The 19,079-nt window shown below is 40.1% G+C and overlaps 1 protein-coding gene across 4 annotated transcripts; it reads right to left on the bottom strand.

The window, feature by feature from the left end:
* Positions 1-250: 250 nt before the first annotated feature.
* Positions 251-18,928, bottom strand: slc12a8 (solute carrier family 12 member 8). 4 transcript variants are annotated; one of them, XM_036004543.1, is made up of 15 exons: positions 18,735-18,914; positions 17,978-18,127; positions 17,744-17,886; positions 17,509-17,655; positions 15,583-15,774; positions 15,246-15,477; positions 9,637-9,750; positions 9,296-9,383; positions 8,581-8,668; positions 6,400-6,546; positions 3,234-3,894; positions 3,033-3,124; positions 2,824-2,941; positions 951-1,011; positions 251-726 (listed from the first exon to the last, which is right to left on the bottom strand). In XM_036004543.1, exons 3-15 carry the CDS (start codon positions 17,879-17,881, stop codon positions 549-551), a joined length of 2,256 nt encoding a protein of 751 aa, XP_035860436.1. In that variant the 5' UTR covers positions 17,882-17,886; positions 17,978-18,127; positions 18,735-18,914; the 3' UTR covers positions 251-548. The 4 variants fall into 4 exon arrangements, with proteins under 4 accessions (XP_035860436.1, XP_035860435.1, XP_035860437.1 ...); XM_036004542.1 differs by lacking the exon at positions 17,978-18,127 and having other exon boundaries at positions 18,735-18,928; XM_036004544.1 differs by lacking the exon at positions 17,978-18,127 and having other exon boundaries at positions 2,824-2,905; positions 18,735-18,928.
* Positions 18,929-19,079: the final 151 nt, after the last annotated feature.

Here is a 19,079-nt window from a genome sequence, read left to right as displayed (position 1 = left end):
TTTCTTTAAATCAGTTGCATCTAAAACCTAATTTTACTTCCTGATCTTGTATTATGTTTTCCTGTGAAACATTTTCAAATAAGTGACAATTTCTTCTAAATCTTATTTTCAGTCTTTGAATCAGATGCCACTGTAACAACAATTTTGTCATTCTTTGTTATTTCTAAATTATTTTAGGTCTGCAATGACAGCTAGACTACCTCTGAAATGTGACTAGGAAAAGTAAACTATTATTGTACACATGCAGAAGTGAAGTAACACATTTTAATTAAACATTTATGGTGGCTGGAGTTCTTGGAAGACACCCAGCAGTAATTTGACAACAAAAACATTCAACAAAGATTGTGATACTTTACTATAGCCATACAATTATATTAAGACAAAATAAACTATTTTAACTTTTAATTTAGTTCACTTTTAAGGAGGAAAAATGATCTATGTGAGCAGAATGTGGCCTACAGGGCAACATGAGACACAGTTTGAGGCAGAAAATGTGGTTTCAGGCTGACAGCTACTGTATATGACATGTAACAGAGGCAGAGTTTAAGTCAGTCAGTGGAGTGGAGTGGTGGTTGCACCATCTTCTCGGCCCTGATGAATGACGATTGGTGATAGCGGTGACGAGAGGCAAAGTCAGCATTTTCCTCTGTCAGCTGCTTGGTTTTCAGCCCGACCCTGAAGATAGAGGGGGTGACTACCATCTCATCTCGAGGAGATCCTTTTCTCCTGAAGACAGGGAAATAGTACGGAGAAATGGCTTTCAGGGGACAATGTGACATGGGAAATTAACACATAACTGGAAAAGAAAAAAACGTACAGATAATGTTTCTTTTCGTACATTCTATGATTTACTGTAGTTTCAGTCTGTGCTTTATCAATAATCTGGAGATAATTTAACAGACATTTCTATGATGAATGACATTTAAATCTCTTATTCTTCTGCACAATACCTGCAAATGCCATTCAATGTTGATTTGAGCCACGAGAACAAGCTGAATTGATCTGCGAGACCTGCAAATAAATCAAAATCCAAACTGTTATCTGGAGAAATGAGCTCAATGAGTTTAAAAAAAAAAAAAAAAAGTACTCATATTGTTATATTTAAATTGACTATGGGGACCCCTTTCCTTGTGTCAATATTTGAAGTTGTAACACAGTGTACAGAAGTGTAGTAACAGAGTGGGGAGAAACACACGGCATCACATCGACCACCTGTGAAACAAGTGTTTAACACTTGCAGAGCTCGTGACCAGAAATGTCCAGAGTCAGACAGCTAAGACACGCTGTACTGTGGTGAGTTTAATGCACAGATGCTGGCTGTCCCATCCAGCTATTCTAGAAATCCTAAGCCACAACAGCTGCCAGCCTGCCAGGCAACAAGACCGCAAGTGAAACTCCAAGAAATGTGCCAGAGTACATTACCAGGTCACATAACTACTGAGCACGGGGTGAGCAAATTAAAAAAGGTAAACTGCAAATCAAGAGGTCTTTTGTTGGACATCATGCAATAATCTAAATGATCTAACACAAAATAAAAATACAGGAATCATGCTTCAGTTTATATAAAAAGGCATTACTTGCATACTCCCACAGTTATAAAAGGCCTAAAATTACACAAGTTTATGAAATTACCTTGTAGATGTGCTACAAAAATAACCCCCAGGCTTAAAGAAGACTTCTCCTCCTTTCAGCAGACATTAAACCAATTAAGTAAAAACAAAGAATGTGTAATGAAATATGTTCATTGAAAGCATATGCTTTATAGAATGCAAAATGCGATGCATGAATTAGTGATCAAAGATGCCCTGCTCACTAAAAGGCCTTGTAATTCCAGAAGTCGTCTATGCATATCCTAGCAAGACAACAGCATAAGCTTCATTTTCACTGTTTGTTAGTATAATGTATTCTTTTCCCTAAATTATAAGCCATTTTCCACAATCTGCTATGAGCAAGCACTGTCAAAAAGGTGTAAAACACTGTAAGCCTACATAAAATAAAAATTCTACAAACAATGCTTTTCTTACGTGATTATATTGTCATGTCCTATTTTCCATTTCAATACAAATGGTAATCAATACAACACAGTCTACTTTGCAGTTATGAATTGCTTTTTTTTAAACCAACATAAAAAGCAATTTCAACAATTGGAACAAGCATATGCACTGAACCTGATCTGATTAGGTTAGTCTGGCTCAATAGATTTACATTGCTGGGATATAGCCTGACATCTGGGGCATCACTCCCCTCTCGCTATCTACGCTATCCGCCCTGCCCAGGATGGTTGTGATTGGTTTAAAGAAATACAAAAAAGCCAGAGCGTGTTTTCCCCCTATCCCAGAACAGATAGGCGGTGAAGACCATACTGAACTCCAGCACTGTGGAGATAGGTCTGGCAATGCAAGACTAGTAACTAATCAATGAAGTTCCGATCAAATCAAACCAGAACTGTACTGGAATGTCACACTCAGGCCATCACAGGAAATATGGATTAGGCCAAGAGTAGGCTAACTTTATCTATAGGTGCTAAGCTCAGAGCCGGCTGTAGTACAGAGTCAGAAAGTTTGTTCACTTTGGCATACCGAGCTGGAAAATGCTGCACAGCTGCAGGTGGTACATATGTTAAGACACAGAAACTCACTCTGTCCCACATTGTGTTATTACAGCATTTCAACAACTTAAGATTTTTCATTTGTAATGCATATGCTTTTTTATGTTAGACTGTCTTGTTCAAGTCAAGACATTTGGTCACCCTAACAGGAGGTCACCATGAAGCCAAGCTACAAGTGTGTCTAAATTAACAGGAAATTAACAGATGGAAATTACCTATAGGTAGTCCAGGGCTTGTTTTCCCGATGTAGAAGAAAAGCACCAAAGCAAAGACTATGTTTGCTAAGGCATAAGCCCACTGAATAACAAACATAATAAATATGGAGCTTAATGCCTGAAAGAAAAATTATAAATTCATTAAATTCTGTAAATACAATCTGAAACTTAAGCATTAGAAAATGTACAGCATGAATTGAGTAGCCTACCCCGATAAGAGCAACCCAGTGGTTGCAGAATTTTGCATACAATGAATCCTTCATGGGTTTGATTTCAAAGCTCTGGTGGTCAGCTTCAGCACCTGAAAGATTTGATAAAGGGTCAGGTTACTAAAAAAACAGGTACAACTAACTTCTATGATCAGTAATCGTGTTTACTCTAGACAAGTGTTGATGGTTAGAGCTGATCACCTGCGCTGTGATTGTGAGGGTCAGCAGATGAATCCTGCTCAGCATGGTGCATTTTTGAACGGCATTTGACTTGTGGTTCTTCTCCAGCTCTGGGCTCCCCGCCTCCACACTGCACCTCATCTTCCTCATGTGGTGGAGCTGAACTCATCTCCTCTGCTTTGTCTTCGGAGAACATATTGCTGTTTAGATCCAAGCTAAAGCTGTCAATCAGCATCTGCTTATTGGTGACATTAGGCTTCATGCCCTTGTATCTACTGCTCAGCATGGAGGAGGTCTTCTCAGGCCCAGCATTAACATTTGACACGGGGGGAAAGATCTGGTCCATGTCCTTGGTGAACTCCAACAACGTGCCTTTACCCTGCAGACTCTCGCCTCCGCTCCCATAGCTTGGGAGAGTGGCCTCGATGAGAGGCCTAGAGTCCTGCCTGGCTGACCCACGCTGGTTTCTTTTGGGCGGGACGAGGGTGTCCCTCTTGTCTTTATTCTGCAGCTGGAAGGCCATGGCCACACTGAAGTAGGAGTAGTCTACGAAGCTGTAGGTGAGCATGAAGTTTATGCTGACGATGGGGGCCAGCACGTTGGCCTGACCGATGAAAATGAAGGCCATGGTCACCATGCTGGTCAGACAGATAGCTGCCACTGGAGTCCTGTTTGGGCCTTTCTGTTAAGGAGGGAGAGAGTGTCACAATATGCAATGGCATTGTTGTCCAATAAAAAAAACTAAAAAACAAAACCTAAAATTAAGGATTAAGTGTTCCTTTATGAGTTGAGATAACACACCTTACTTAGCTAAATAAAGCATTTAAAAAGCCACTGGATGGGGCGACCTCTAGCTCACCCAGTAGAGTGTGCGCCCCATGTAGGCTGAGGCCTTGGCAGCCGCCCGGGTTCTAAACCGACCCGCGGCCCTTTGCTGCATGTCGTCCCTCCTTTCTCTCCCCCTTCCTGTCTTCAAGCTATCCTGTCGATTAAAGGCCATAAAAAGCCCCAAAAATAATCTTTAAAAGAAAAAAAAAAAAAAAAGCTATTGGATTTTCTGAAAAATGCATCATTTCAAAGCTGAAAACAGACTTTTTTTAATTTACTGTTTAATTAACTCATGAAAAGTTGATGTTTTGGAGATACATGTGTTTCACAGAACAGTGACAGTATGAAAAAAAAAATCCCTTGTGACCCTGAGTCAACACAGTGCAGCTGGGACAAAGGAGATTGTCCCATTCCTCCTGTTTGAGATTCTGTAGCTTCGAAACTTTCCACCTTTTGCCCAAATAAAACTTTCACTTATGGACACTAAGGAGCAACAGCCACCTACAGAAGTGATAAAATGAAACTGAACTTAAAAGTTATATTTGAGTAATATAAAACCACACCAGTAGGACGTTAGTAATTGTTTTAACATGTGGTTTATTAACCAGCTTGCTTTCACTTCACGGGTCCTATCTCACAGTTTAAGGAGCACTGCTGTGTGCCTGGCGGGCCTCCAGAGCACACAGCAGAGCTGGGCCCTGCCCGTCGCCCTTCCTGCGTTTGTTCTGAAGCTTTGATTTGGGCCAAGATGTCTAGGGCCTCATTCCAGCCCGCTGAGAGAGGTCAGACACTGCTGCCACTCAGGGAAGTCTGAGGAAAACGGGAGTGAACGGGGTCGGGATGTCAACGTGACTGTGTGTGTGTGTGTGTGTGTGTGTGTGTGTGTGTGTGTGTGTGTGTGTGTGTGTGTGTGTATGTGTATGTAGCGAGTCGTAACTCTTTGCTGTGATGCAATCAGTCCACTCAGTTCTATGGAGTGGAGTTCACACTCTATAGTTAGGCAGTCCTGTCAGTTTCCTGTTGAGTCCATCCACCACAACCCCTGTACATCCAGGCTGCACACACTCATTAGCAGTGGTGGAGTAGTACTCAGATCCTTCACTTTAGTATGAGTACTAATACTATACTGTAAAAATACTCTAGAACAAGTAAAGGTCCTCCAATGAAAATGTAAAAGTATGTAACTATAATCAGGAAAATGCACTTATGATATTTAAATGTATTACAAGTAAAAGTACTTGAATGCAGAAAAAGGTCCCTGTGACTGCTATACTATAATATATTATATTTAATTAAATAATTAAAATATCATTACTCACGCATTCATGGATTTTACATTAGATTTATGGTTGGTTGAGGTGGAGCACATTTTTAACAGTTTTGTACAGGACTGCAACTAATGATTATTTTCAATATGGATTAATGTACTGATTATTTTCTTGATTAAACTTGATAGATTGGTTTGGGTACCGGTATTCTGAAAAATTATAATTGCTAAGATTTACTAATACTATTGCTACTAGCGTTTCACTGAGCTTTTGACAGGTCCACAATAGTCCCACAGTCTTGATCAATAGAAGCAGTTTGCTCAGTTGTCATGGAGACAGATTGAGCATGCGAGTTTGATGCAATATGGTTGAAAGCTCTGCAAAAAGCCAGTACGTGGACCACCGATTAGGATTGTTTTGTCAAACTACCATTTCCAAGGTCAATAACTTGAACATTTATGATTAAATTGTATTGTTAAAAAAAGACCATGCAGCCATCAATCTTCTAAAAGCTTAACAGCGTGCGTCTTTACTTTTGAGAGAAGCTGCTTCCCATAGACCTAATGAATTGATCTAAGCTAGGCAAATCTCACTAGCTAGGATAACTGAATGCAAAGACATGAAAAAGGCATCTATGAGTTGTCTAATAAAAAGTAGCAAAAATAGTCATAATCATTAACATAAAATTGAACTATACTTTAAATAGTTGGTCTTGTGTTTGCCACCTTAATGAATTGCAACTTAGTCTTATGACCTATCATGTGTACAAACAATAAATAAATTGAGGTGCAATAAATAATTTGTCACCAAGGTAGTAAAATGGTGAGTTTACGGTAGGTCGTGCTTACTTGGATCATCTCATTTTAACAATTTAAATGTGACAAATAAAATAAAGTATTCATTGTAAAGTATTCTTTGAAAGAAGTGAACTCAGTGGTGCATAAACACACACCCTTACTTCATAATGTGCATTTACATCATGGTGACTATTTTTCAGTTCACTGTTAATGTCCAGACATCCCTCCCTTGCTGGCTCCATCCATTCATCCATCCATCCATCCATCCATCCATCCATCCACCCACCCACCCACCCCTCTTCCCAGGAAGGCCAGAGCAGGGATGACCCTCTCTTGGGCGATGCACTGGAGGATCCTGGGTGCTCCGTACAGGCCACCCATGCAGGAAGCCAGGGAGGAGATGTAGAGGCCCAGCAGAAAGAGGAAGCCCACCAAGGAGACCTGGAGGAAGAAGGAAAACAAACAGAGTGTGGAAGAGGATGGGGTGGGGTTGAGAGCTCACAACAGCTACACCCTGTTCAATTCCGTTGCAGCCAGCCCCTAATGAAAACAATGAGAACCACTGACGGGCAAGTCAAGGATTTTTTTAAAGAGTCAGTGATTGTTCAAAGCAAAATCAAATGACAATAATAGCGAGAGTTTTGCAGTAAAACTACACCATTTGTACACACTGGTCCACAATGTAATATACAGTTGTTACGACTGGACAACAACGTTGGAGCTAGAGGCTACAGAACTCTGGTTGTTAGGTTCATTCTAACTAAAACAATCCCTGATCCATCTGTAGTTTAGGCCCTGAAGCATAAGGGCCAACTGACAACTGGCAGAGAGCTTGGCTGCATCAGACATCATCACTTTACTTAAGTGTTTGTCCTTTAAAAAACATTTAACTTGTTACTTACTAGTCATTAAATTGTCACTCATTTAACTTCACTGTCTACTTGGTAAGAACGAAAACAAATATCTTTGCATACCTACAAATTGAATACCAGTGCATTGGTGAGAAAAAGTTCATAAAAAAACAGAACAGGAAATAATTGCCATGATAAAGTTCTCTGTACTGAGAATGTACTGAACAGTTGGTCCGCCCTAACACCTACTCTTGCAGTATTTGCAAGTAGTCAAGTGCTAACTTGTGTGACATATTCCTAGCAATTACCACAGTGCCCAAGTGCCCGTTAAGACGGCAAGCGTGTGGAAGTTTATCAGAACTCACTGGAGCTTGCAACATACAAATACAGTACATAGCACAAGCCAGCTCAGACAATGCCCAAGAGGAGTAATACAATTAATAACTACTGTCTACCGTACATAAGAGACCTAACATGCTATTATTTTGAATGGTTTCTGCCTGACAACATTTTCAAGGATGAAAAATCCTTGACAAAATCTTTGATAAAAAGGATATGATATTCAACATTTATCTTGACAGTGCCAGATATGTGATATTATTCGGTAACACTTTACTTGAAGGTATGTACATAAGAGTGACATGACACTGTCATGAACACATGACACTGTCATGACACAATCATGACACATGAACTCTAACTCTAACCCTAACCATAACTTGTTATGACAAAAACCGAATGACACTTACTAAAAGAAGCGTTATGCCATAAACGTTTATGACTTGTTTATAATGTTTATGACACGTTCATGATAGTGTCATGTCACTCTTATATAGATACCTTCAAGTAAAGTGTAACCTATTATTCTTATCAGTCCAATCAAGAAGAACAGATAATTTATTTTATGTGATAACATCTGTGGAGGCTCTGCCATAACTTTGTAGTGTTTGGATGTAAATAATATTTATGCTGAATTGAACGTGTCATAAATTTAAACTTTTTCATTTCAGGCTCTCTACCACCAACAACTAAGCTGCTGGGGAGCTTTACATCGTGATGAATTGTGGGATACACTTGGCCTGTGCGTTTGTGGACATGTCTACTACCTCAGTGGTTCCCACACTTATTCATGTCAAGGACCCCTAAACTTACACAAATTAGACCACTGACCCCCATTTGAGATGATTGAGATTTATTTATTTATTAAGATTTAATCCCAGAGTCCCCAATCTGATAGGATTTTTGCTTTTAGAGGTTTTATTACAGAAAGTCTATGAAACCCATGAGCAAAATAGTCATACATTATGTCATTGTGTTACGTATGGATGGAATTATAGTGAAAATGTGTATTCCCCTTTTTGCAGGGGAACCCCTGGAAATCATTTGACATTTTACATACTTGAACCTGAGTATGATATAATTTATGAGTATTTCTACTTGAGTGAAACTAACTCAGCAATGGGACCAACATCTCAAGGCTTACATACATAAGCATACAATCAGAACCTGAACTAACCACACCACATCAACAAAGTGAGCCATCATGGGGAATTCCCTCACTTCACCAATTTGGGTGAGAGGGCCTCTCTAACAGGGCAGGATGAAAACAGAGAGGGGAGTTTACCTTTTCAGCTATCAAGATGTCATAGCGCAGAGCTTCTCTGGTGCAGATGGCCCCCAGAAGGAAGACAAAGACCAGATACAGGAACCACCTGTGGGTCACCAACAGTACACCACACAGGATTATTAACTGCTGCTTTCTCACTATTAATAGGATAATTGCGTCATGACAGCTCCACAAGTGAGTGTCTGATAGGGCCACGCTGGGGATATAGGTTTGTGTGTTCTCTCCAATGAAGGTGGAAAAGGTTGCCCATTTGATAGATGATACCACGAAGTGTTCAGAGAGCACCACTAAAGTAAAATCAAACGAAATTACCATTTTGGATGATTCATACCTACTTGGAGAGATTCCACAGTAATATTTGAAAACTATCCTTGTAGCATGATGTGTAGATAAATAGAAATTTTAAAATTATTTTTATTATCTGACGTGTTGGTACTACAACTTAACATTTTGCAAATGGGGCACTTCAGGCTTCACTGTGGCTCAGTCTTTATGATTCCATAGTGTTTGTGTGTGTGTGTACTTTCATAGTTTTCATAGCCCTTTGTTGTCTTAATTTCTTACAGTATATTAACTTTCACTGTAGGTCAGTCTGTACACTTTTACAGTAGTTGTTGTCTTATGTACTTAATTGTGTAGTATTTCCGTGTGGTGTGTTCTTATTTTACAATATTGTTGGTGTGTGTGTGTGTGTGTTGAGGAGTCGTCATACGAGGTGAAGACAGCTGCCAGTGTTCCCAACGGGATGTTGTGTTCAGGCCGCTCAAGGTCTGAGCTCATGTTGAAACCTGCCATAACCCCTACACACACACGCACACGCACGCACACACACACGCACACGCACACACACACGCACACACACTTTTAGTTTTTACACTGCATATGTAGCTGCAAGAAATAAAAGAAGGGCTGGAGTGTGAGAGGTAACCTTAAAAGGCAGATAAGGTGTTCCTAATACATACTGCACATGTGCTATGTAAACTCTAAGTGTGCAAGTGTTTCACACATTATTAGATCAAAAAGAGATAAGAGAAAAGAAAAGAGACACCTCACCTGTAGCAGCAGGGAAGAAGACCCCAAAGACTGTGAAAAAGTTTTCTCCTGGTGTGTAATCTGGCAGTATGTTGCTGTTGAGCAGCGTGGCTGAATAACCAACGAAACCATGCTCTGAGAGGAAACAACAACACACAGAGCATATCAGTTCTGAACCTTATGCCAGGATTACCAGCATGTCTTCATTGAGTTCAGTCAAAAGTATTAGTATCAGCAATGCAAACCTGTCAAATGTCTGACAGAGGACATTGTGTCATGTTAAATAACCTGATTGACATGTTTTCATTATTGTGGTGTTTTTCATTTGTTCGTTTTCATTTTCCTTCTTGCTAGACGATTATTGGTGAAGTTTTGCACTGCATTTCCTGGAAACGTTGAGACTAACCGGAAATGTAAACACATCACAACTGCACCACGGGACTTTCCTATAAAAGATCAGACACCAGGTGTTATGACACCAATATATACCGCAGGTTTGAAAAATATTGCATTTTATCAGTAAAAGTTAGAAGTTCAATCATACTTGAAACAAAATTGGAAGTTGTAACAACTGGTACATTAACTAAAGGATGCTGGTGGCCAACATTTTTTTCCTATTTAACTTTTTATTCTGCTCCAAATGTATTACAGCACAACCTGAACTGGGATTCCATGACTGCAATTAGAGACTGCTACATCTCTTTCTTTTTAAATCAAAATAAATGACAACAATAGGTAGCGAGTCACTTTAAAAGTATGTCTAAAATCAGGACAGGTTAGTTCAGGAAGGTCCGTTTGTTGAACATGCAAGGGGAGAGATTGTTCTGCATTGGTGGGGGCCATTTAAACCACACAGTCTGAAGGGCAGGCCTATGTTACAACACCAGACATTTCCCCCTTGGTTATCTTGCGATGGGAAAGAATGTGTTCTCTCAGATTAATGACATGTTTATCCAAAAGGAAGTCGCCACCCTTTTCAGAAGCTCAGCAGCTTCCAAGTTTGAGAGAAAGAATGAGAGTGAGCGAGAGAGGGAGACAGAGAGTGGGAGAAAAAAGACAGACAGAGAGAGAGAGAGAGAGAGAGAAAGTGAGTGTGAGTGAGTGAGAATGCAAATTTTTTTCCTTTTGTTTTAGACAGTTACTCCATGTGCACATGTTCTCCAGGATAGGAATTTAGGGGAACTGACTTCAAATGGGACTAGGTACCCAAACTCTTGTTCACTCTGTGACCCTGTGAGACCGCCCTCTGTCCAAACAATCAGAACCAGATCCAGGGCAGTCAGTGTCTATGTCTGCACCATGGGCTCCCCACCCATATTACAACATACACTCCAGCATCCAACCATGGCTGACCCTCTGAGCGTTCAACTGAGGTTGTTAGAAAACTATTTCTATGAACACAAATTCATTGCTTGAATACACTGACTGACTGACTGACTGACTGACTTTAATCTCAAGAACTGTGGACAAAAACGGCAAACAAATATGTCTTTTGTGTAGAACGTTTGTACAAGTTGTCCATTTTCTGGTGGAACTGCATATTCACATTCCCCATACCATGCTCCTATATAAAGGCATGGTCAGATTTACTTGATGGGGAGCCCCTAAGGCAAAAAATGTTGGGCCCAAGTTGCCTTTGAGTACAGTGCACACAGCAGACTAAAGATGACAGCTTCCTTTTTTTGTATGTCAGTTATTATATGGTAATTTGATGAAACACAAACATTATACCTGCTAAACATCAGCATGTCAAAATGTCATTGTGAGCATGTTAGCATGCAGATGTTGGCCTGTTGCTCAAAGCACTGCTGTGCCTAAGTACAGCCTCACTGGGCAACTTGAGGCCATGTTTGTCAAAACTCGCCACAATGCAACTAGAATTCATGCACGGCTGCTTACATAGACAAGAAATGGGAAGTGTGGAAATGACACTCCCTGTGGACATGTAGCTTTAGTCTTGTTGAGTAAAAATCAGCTATCATCGAGCTATTTAGTTACACGGTGGAGGGTTGTTACTAACTACAGCTAGCAATATTTTCTTTAATTCTCATATCATGACTGGTTGAAATCAACTGTAAAGTGATGTGGGCAAAAGAAAAACATCACTGCTTTATGAAGGCCTACAGAGCAAACAAACTGTGAGATAAAACTATGGTGAAAGCAATCATATTACAGCATTATATTGTCTGAAGAACAAGTGTATAGGCAGAGTGGGGCTCCTTTCTGAACTCAGCATTCCTCTGATAGAGACTGGAATGTATAGTCAGATTACATGAGTGTCTGAGGCCTCTCCCTCTGTCCGGCTGACCTCTTACTCTCCTACACTAACCAGTATAAACTGCTCTGCATGGAGAACAGGGCAGGCTGTGATGTTACAGAGGTGGGGCAGGTCCCACTGGGATGATTGAGAACTATATATTATAGTGTGGATCACAGGGAGAGATGATGTAGTGGTCTCAGGAGTAGCAGCAGGCCTCAGATCTCAGTTCCGGCCTTTTCTCCCTGTCATTTTCCAAAAATGTGGGTGAGTCTGGTTAACACCCTAAAGCCAAGACCAGCACATTATAACTTCCTGTTCTGTGGGGAATAGGCTTCAGCTGAAGGGACTGGGTAAGCATGTCAGATTGTATTTCATCTGTGCACCACAATTGGAAGGTTTTGCGGTTGAGTTGTTTGGCTGCAGAGACAATATGTTGGCAGTGTTACTGAGCAAACTAAATAATTGAATACACAAAGACAACAATTGGGAAATGAATTGTCCTCCCATAACGGATGATAAAGCACAAATCTGAGCCGTCTTTCAGTTTGTGGCTATACAGCTTTTAAATTCCACCTGTCACAGTACTGCAGGAAGGAATTGTCATAATCAATCAGTCATTTAACAGATCCTTAAGGCTGGGGAAATTGGGAAGCCAGGCCTGTCTACAGGTGAGAGGTCATATGCATATATACTGTAATAACATCCCTAAGACCTTCTGCTCATGATACCAACACAGAGTTGTCAGCATCACATGTACACATTTAGATAGTGGCTGAGAGTGTACTAAGATGAATAGATGACATTACAGGCCAACAAAAATAAATACCAATCCTTTTTGGATTTTAGCTCTTGATGCCCTTTACACAAATCTTTACTGTTTGATTTGTACCAAAACCCCAGGAAGTCAGTCTTTCCCCTTCAAACATCTTTGTTGTTGGAGTTTAATAGCCACTGAAACTGCATTAAAAATTTAGGGGAATCTAATCATTAAAACTTAGGATAATGATACACATAAACAATACATAGTGATTCTTGCATATTCATCTTTGCAATAAATACATCATTAATTAGACTACGACTGCAACTAACGACAATTATTTTCTTGATTAATCGTGTCTATGAAATTAAAAAAACATGCTCAGTTTCCCAGAGTCCAAAGAGACATCTCAAAACATCCTATTTTTTTGTCTGACTCAACCCCAACACCCAAACATATTCAGTTGATATGATATGATCTGCAAAAGTTTGAGAAGCTGGAAGCACAGAATATTTGGCCTTTTTGCCAAAATAATACCTGAAATGAGTAATCTATTAAATGACTAACCATTCAGCTCTAAAATTCTACCATTTCAGATCATGAATTACCAACAATTTGATGTCCTGTTTTGTATTAAACGGCAATATTTGCCAAGCACACCGACAACAAGCCAATATCCCATTATAGTTTGGATATAGTACATCAATTGGCTGACAATACATACTGAATGTTAGCTATGGCAGTGATGCACCATGGTGTCTGAAAGTGTACATAGGGGAAGTGTTATCAAACTGTGACCACATGATTTTGGCGGTGGCTCCTTTCCTTCAGGATGTGCCTCAGTGAGTTCAGGCTAATCTGGGCTATTTCACTAGCTAGTGGACCTGCTGGTTCTCTGCCAACCATGAGGTCACCACAACACACACAGAAGCTCTTAATTGGAAAAACCTGGTGTAGCCATTACGGCTGGTTCTCCCACAATTCTTCAGGACTGCAAAGTGGCCTCTGCCTACTGTAATATGAAGAAAGCTGGAGGTTGGAAGTGGTGGACAAGTACAGGTTAGGGGTAGGATTAGAGTCTGTTTTTGTTTTGTTTTTGACACTCAGGCATTAGAAGTTTTAAAGCTTAATCTTGCTAAAACTAACCACTGCACACAGCTGGACCGCTACACTGAGTTCCTTGTGGTTTGCTCGGGAAAAAAGCAAAAAATAGGATTGTTTACTATGTAATATATTGTGTGTGTGTGTTAAATGTTTTTTTCTGTTTCTGTTTTGTGCTTATAATGTCCTATTCACATAAAGACTTAACTCCTGGAACACTTTTCTCTTCCTACTGGACAGGACGTAGATAATCAGTGAGAACAGGAAATGTTGGGAAGGACTTCCTGACGGCCAGCAAAAGAATACAAACTACTCAAAAAAGGCAACATTTCCTCACCACAAAAGAAAAGAAAAAAAAAAATCTTCTCAATAAACACACTGCCAGTCTCAGACTTGGCTTAAGTCACATGAAAACAGCACATTACATGTTTCTAACTAAACCAACCAGCCACTGAGGAAAAATAAATGTCTTATTGGAGAACTTAGCTGACAAAACTGGGTCAAATTTGTATCAAAAAGGTTTTTCCTCAGACACCCAGCCTCATAAAGAAGTCAACTGTAGTGATCTAGTCTCAGTAGAATTCTAGACTAATACTGACAATAATAAATGATACAACAGCTACACCTACTGGCCTGAACAGGTCACAGACAGACATTCACCACTGAAGTCAACAGTCAGTGGTTCCCAAACCTTTACTGTCCACTTTGGAGGCCAAACTTAATTTCACACACTCCTCCCTGACATAACTGCATTTTTATCAACCAGTAACAATGTTGTGGAAACTAGTAACAAAATGAGCTTAAAAATCTGACTTGAAACACAACCTTCATATACAGTATTTTAGTTACACCTGTGATGGAACAGGTCAAATTGTCGGTTGTGATGAAATTGGTTGCCTATTTGTTTTTTTCCCTGGTCATGTGCTGCTACAACATGCTAGCCCTCTACCTTCTCCATCCTGACCAGGCCATGATCAGATGATCTGACTTCCAAAGTCAGAACTAGGAGACACACACACACAAACACACACACACACACACACACTTTGCCATTTAAAAAAAAAATTATAATTGTGATAATGAAAATAAAAATTGCTATAGATCAGTGCATTTGTATGTAACTTTTACTGTTAAAAAAGAAATGTCAGAAGGGACCACTGGCACCCAGGAATCTTCATATTATCAAATCTGGCACTCTTTAAAAAAAAAAATTGGCACCCCTGGGCTACTCACTCAGTTGATGATTGAGGCATGTTTGCTTATTTTCCTGTTGAAATTTCCTGGAAGTGGTATGGAATACGAGTGTCTACTGTAATCTGGCTAAATGCTGCTTTAGAGGCTTTGACATTAATATAATTCTGGAGCAAACTCTGAATAGTTTGAGGATTATTTTGACTTGAAAATACCCATACAGAGTATTAGAAGACACAAAACATCAGTACTGATTTAAACCTTCCCACGATCCCTGTTACTTTCTCCCTTCATATCTATATTCATGACCCCCAGCCCTACCTGGGTCAAGGTGCGTGAAGGTGCCGATGACAAAGTCCAGCGTGGAGACGGCCAGCACAGCTAGCAGTAGCAGCTGGAGTCGGACGATCCACTTGACACCGGCCAGGTTAATTCCAAGCAGTGCCAGCAGCACCACCGCTGACATGCTGCGCACCGCCCACTGGTTCTGTAGACCCAGCAGCTCCGCCACCGACTCAGAGAAACCTGTGATGTACATGGCTCCAGCTACGCACTGCAAGGTGGGAGGCAGCATGACAGGGGACGAAACATAACAACAGGTGTGGATCTTCACAAACAGCCACTCAATTCTAACAGAAAGTTTGGATTTGTTACTCACTTGTCCAAACACATAAAGGAGGCCAACAGTGCCCCCCACTCTGCCACCCAGGACGGTGGAGATCATGGAGTAGATTCCTCCACTCCCAACACCGCAGTGCTCACACACTCCGATGCCCGACATCACCGTCACTAAAGCAACCAGCACAACCAAGGAGACCAGAAACATCCCAAGTAGCACGCCCGTGTTCCCCTGGATGATGATAGGAGACAAGATGACACAAAATACTGAGTCATCTATGCACATACTACTGTATATGTACATCTGCAGCTTCAAATTGAATATATTTATAGTGATGTACAGCTTGTACTAAGCATATCTGCACATTTACATTCTCTATACTGTACATATAGGCTTTGTATGTAATTCACTGCACACTATACATCCTGCTTGTAGCTTTTTCTCCAATATTTATTCGGTTTATATGTCTGCACATTTTTCTTTCCTTCGTTTGTCTCAGTATCTTAAAGACATAGTCAACCTTTTAGTTTTACTTTATGTGTTTCTGTGTTCAAACTGTTGTCCAATGTGTTTAATAGTCATAGTTAACTATTATATTATCTAGGAGAAAACTGGGAGAAATAGTTAACGCCAATCATACATTTTTTACTTTCTCGCACTACTATTTGCTAATTCAAATCCCCATAATTTCATTTCAGCATTAGTATTAAGAAAAACTAAGGACGAGAATACATGTTTGAAACCTTTTGGTAAAATCAGTCCCATTAAACTAGGGAAAACATACACTCTTTTGCACAATGAGTAATACGGTAGCAAGTAATTCATGGTAAGATGCAGCTCACTCTCACTTTTACATGGCAAACTATGTTTTAGCTGTCACATTAAACGCAAACGAATGTAGCAATTAAGATCACCGAGTCTTTGTAGCTGTGTCCCGTGATGACACATGCACATTACAAGTGTTTGGGGTCCACTGACAGTGTAAGACATACTTGTTTAATGATGGTTGCAGCTAAAGAAAATAAATAAAAAAAGCTTCAACAGAGCTAGATAGAGATAAAGCACACAGACATGAGGCTAGATATTATGAAAATGTACAATATACAGTCCTTTCGGTGTCATTCATCAGCACACTGAGTCCTATAACCAGCCATACATGAATGTTTTAAATAATCCATATATAAAGCAACAATCTTCCCCATCACTTGTTACGACATATTTCATAAATAAGTCTACACACTGTCTGATGTAGACCATGTAGCCTCAGCTACTGTACATGGTCGAAACTATATTAACAACCATGAGACAGGAGTCCCAGTGGGAACCTCCAACACCCCAACAGTGTACATATCTGTTTAGGAAAGTAATTATTTCGTTGCTCTAACTGCATTTGAATACACCATTCAAACACACTTTTCACTATATATGCACTTTCAACTAATTTCAACTACTTGAAATGATAAATACACAAATGCAAAATCAAATCTGTATTAGTAGGGGCAATCAATTTGGGGAGACCATCAAAATAAGAGCATAATGAATGATTTAATCTTGGGGCAGATTCTTTTTTTGTTTTTAAAATATGACATGGTAAAGGAAGGAAATGTGGGGCTGCTCCAGTTGACAAAAATTCTCAACATACCAATTCAACAGTCATTTGAACCTTAGGCCAAAGTTTTTTTACAGCATTTTGCTTCATCACTACATAAAGCTCTAGGAGAACAATGACCTTTAGCATACACTGACACATACAGATAGCTTGTGATTTTGGTTAAGATTTAGATTAACTTATATCATTCCGTTTTGTTATTTTTTTCTCTTCAATAAACAGAATTCCTTGTATGTTTTGCTTCTCTATTAATGAGTGCAGTCTTTCTATCAGTGTTTCCTAATATTTACTAGAATTACGTGTAAAAGAAAAGGGAAATTGAGGTAGAGAGAGCAACACAGTGTAGTCATACTAACCACCAGGTAGCCGGTAAATAGGAATAGCACCACACCGAAGATATTGATCATGCAGGTGGTGAAAACGCCATCCCAGGTACCAAAGAGCACCGGCTCCCACACAAACAGTTTGATCCTCCACCATGGCTGGCTGGACAGCTGGAAGCCCTGACCAAAGACACACAACAGTTAAAGCAGCTTGCTGAGATTTCAACATCAACATGATCACATTCATTTTGAGGCGCAAACACCATACCTGTGCATCTTCATGAAACAGATCTTGGACATGTGTGTTTGAGTTGGTGTCAGCGACTCCCCTCTTCAACAGTCCTGCCCTGTCTCCCTCCTGCTGGTCACAGGTGTGCAAAGTCCAACCTATTGGCAGGGTTTCCATTGCAACTACAGGTGTAAACAGTTGTGTTACTCTTCTACAGGTGGGCCTATATTCGCTCCAAGATAATCATAGGTTGCATGTGAAACGACAACATACAGAAATTCACCTTAGGCGTCTGAAGTTAGTTAGGGAGCCTAGATGAGTTTGTGTGAAATTGACTGTAGGCTATTGGCCCCGCATATCCCGGTTAAACAGGAGCCGCACGAGTATACCCGGATACAGCAGGGTGTGCTCCTGACACCGCAGCTCAATCGACTGTAATGAGTCAAGAGCCAGGCTAGTATTTTACTACCATCTAGCTAAAACAATATAGGCCTATCAGTCTAGAGAGTACGCACTTTACAGAAGTTATGCAATTTGCATCAAACAGCGGTGAACAGATTTTTACAACAGTTTTACCTCAATTTTAAGCTATATGCTATATCAACCCTCGGAACTCTGCTGTTTAAAAAGCATGTTGTCATTTAAAGACCGTCGAAGCCAAACCTGATTAATAAACTTTTCAATTTAAAGTTACTGGTGGCAATATGCTCGAGTTACTGGGATTCACACTTAAATTAAGCCGCAAATAAACGGCATCTTAAATCTTACATGTGCACACGTTTTACTAAATTGATTTGCCAACAAAAGTAGGCCAAGTTAACGTTTGTGGCAGACGAGTGAAACAAAAAGTCTATCATTTTAAATGTTCATCAAAATATGTGCCATATAGGCTTACTGAGCAGCACCTCATTCTGAAAAGTCATGATTCAAATTTTACAAGCCATCATTTTTGAAATGATAAACGGTGTTTGGCGTGATGCTGTCTCCATTCATGGAGCGTCTCAGCTAAACTCAACAGTTAGCTACCTACCTTTCGCAGAGTCCCATATCATTTAGAGAAAAAACACATAACAGTTCATTGTTCCATTGTGCCTCAGAGACGACTTCATCCGTATGAAGAGGACTCCCAGCTGTTTATGAAAACGTCAGCAGCCCACAGGTAACTTTAGGTATAAGCTTTCAGGGTGTGTTGCTGCTTTGCACAATGATCCTGTGTTAGTTTTGGCAAACCCTAAGCAATGTTGACTAATGATTAAAGCTGAAAAAGGCACGTACCACTCAATATCCTTTATTTGTGGAATCATTTCCTAAATCATGATTTGAACTCCAGCTTTTAGGAGACTGTTTTTGGGCCATGAGGCTGATTGTAGCTAGG

The sequence above is a fragment of the Sander lucioperca genome, chromosome 8 (genome assembly GCF_008315115.2).
Source record: "Sander lucioperca isolate FBNREF2018 chromosome 8, SLUC_FBN_1.2, whole genome shotgun sequence".
Lineage (NCBI taxonomy): Eukaryota > Metazoa > Chordata > Actinopteri > Perciformes > Percidae > Sander > Sander lucioperca.
The sequence above is the reverse complement of the archived record's forward strand: the minus strand, read 5'-3'. Positions and strand labels throughout refer to the sequence as shown.

Coding starts and splice junctions, on each gene's coding strand:
- slc12a8 (XM_036004542.1), bottom strand. CDS start 18,756: ATGATATGGGACTCTGCGAAAG. Junction 9,751..15,245: donor CTTCACGCACCTTGACCCAG/GTAGGGCTGGGG, acceptor GTTTCCTCTCAG/AGCATGGTTTCGTTGGTTAT. Junction 3,125..3,233: donor CCCTCACAATCACAGCGCAG/GTGATCAGCTCT, acceptor CAAATCTTTCAG/GTGCTGAAGCTGACCACCAG.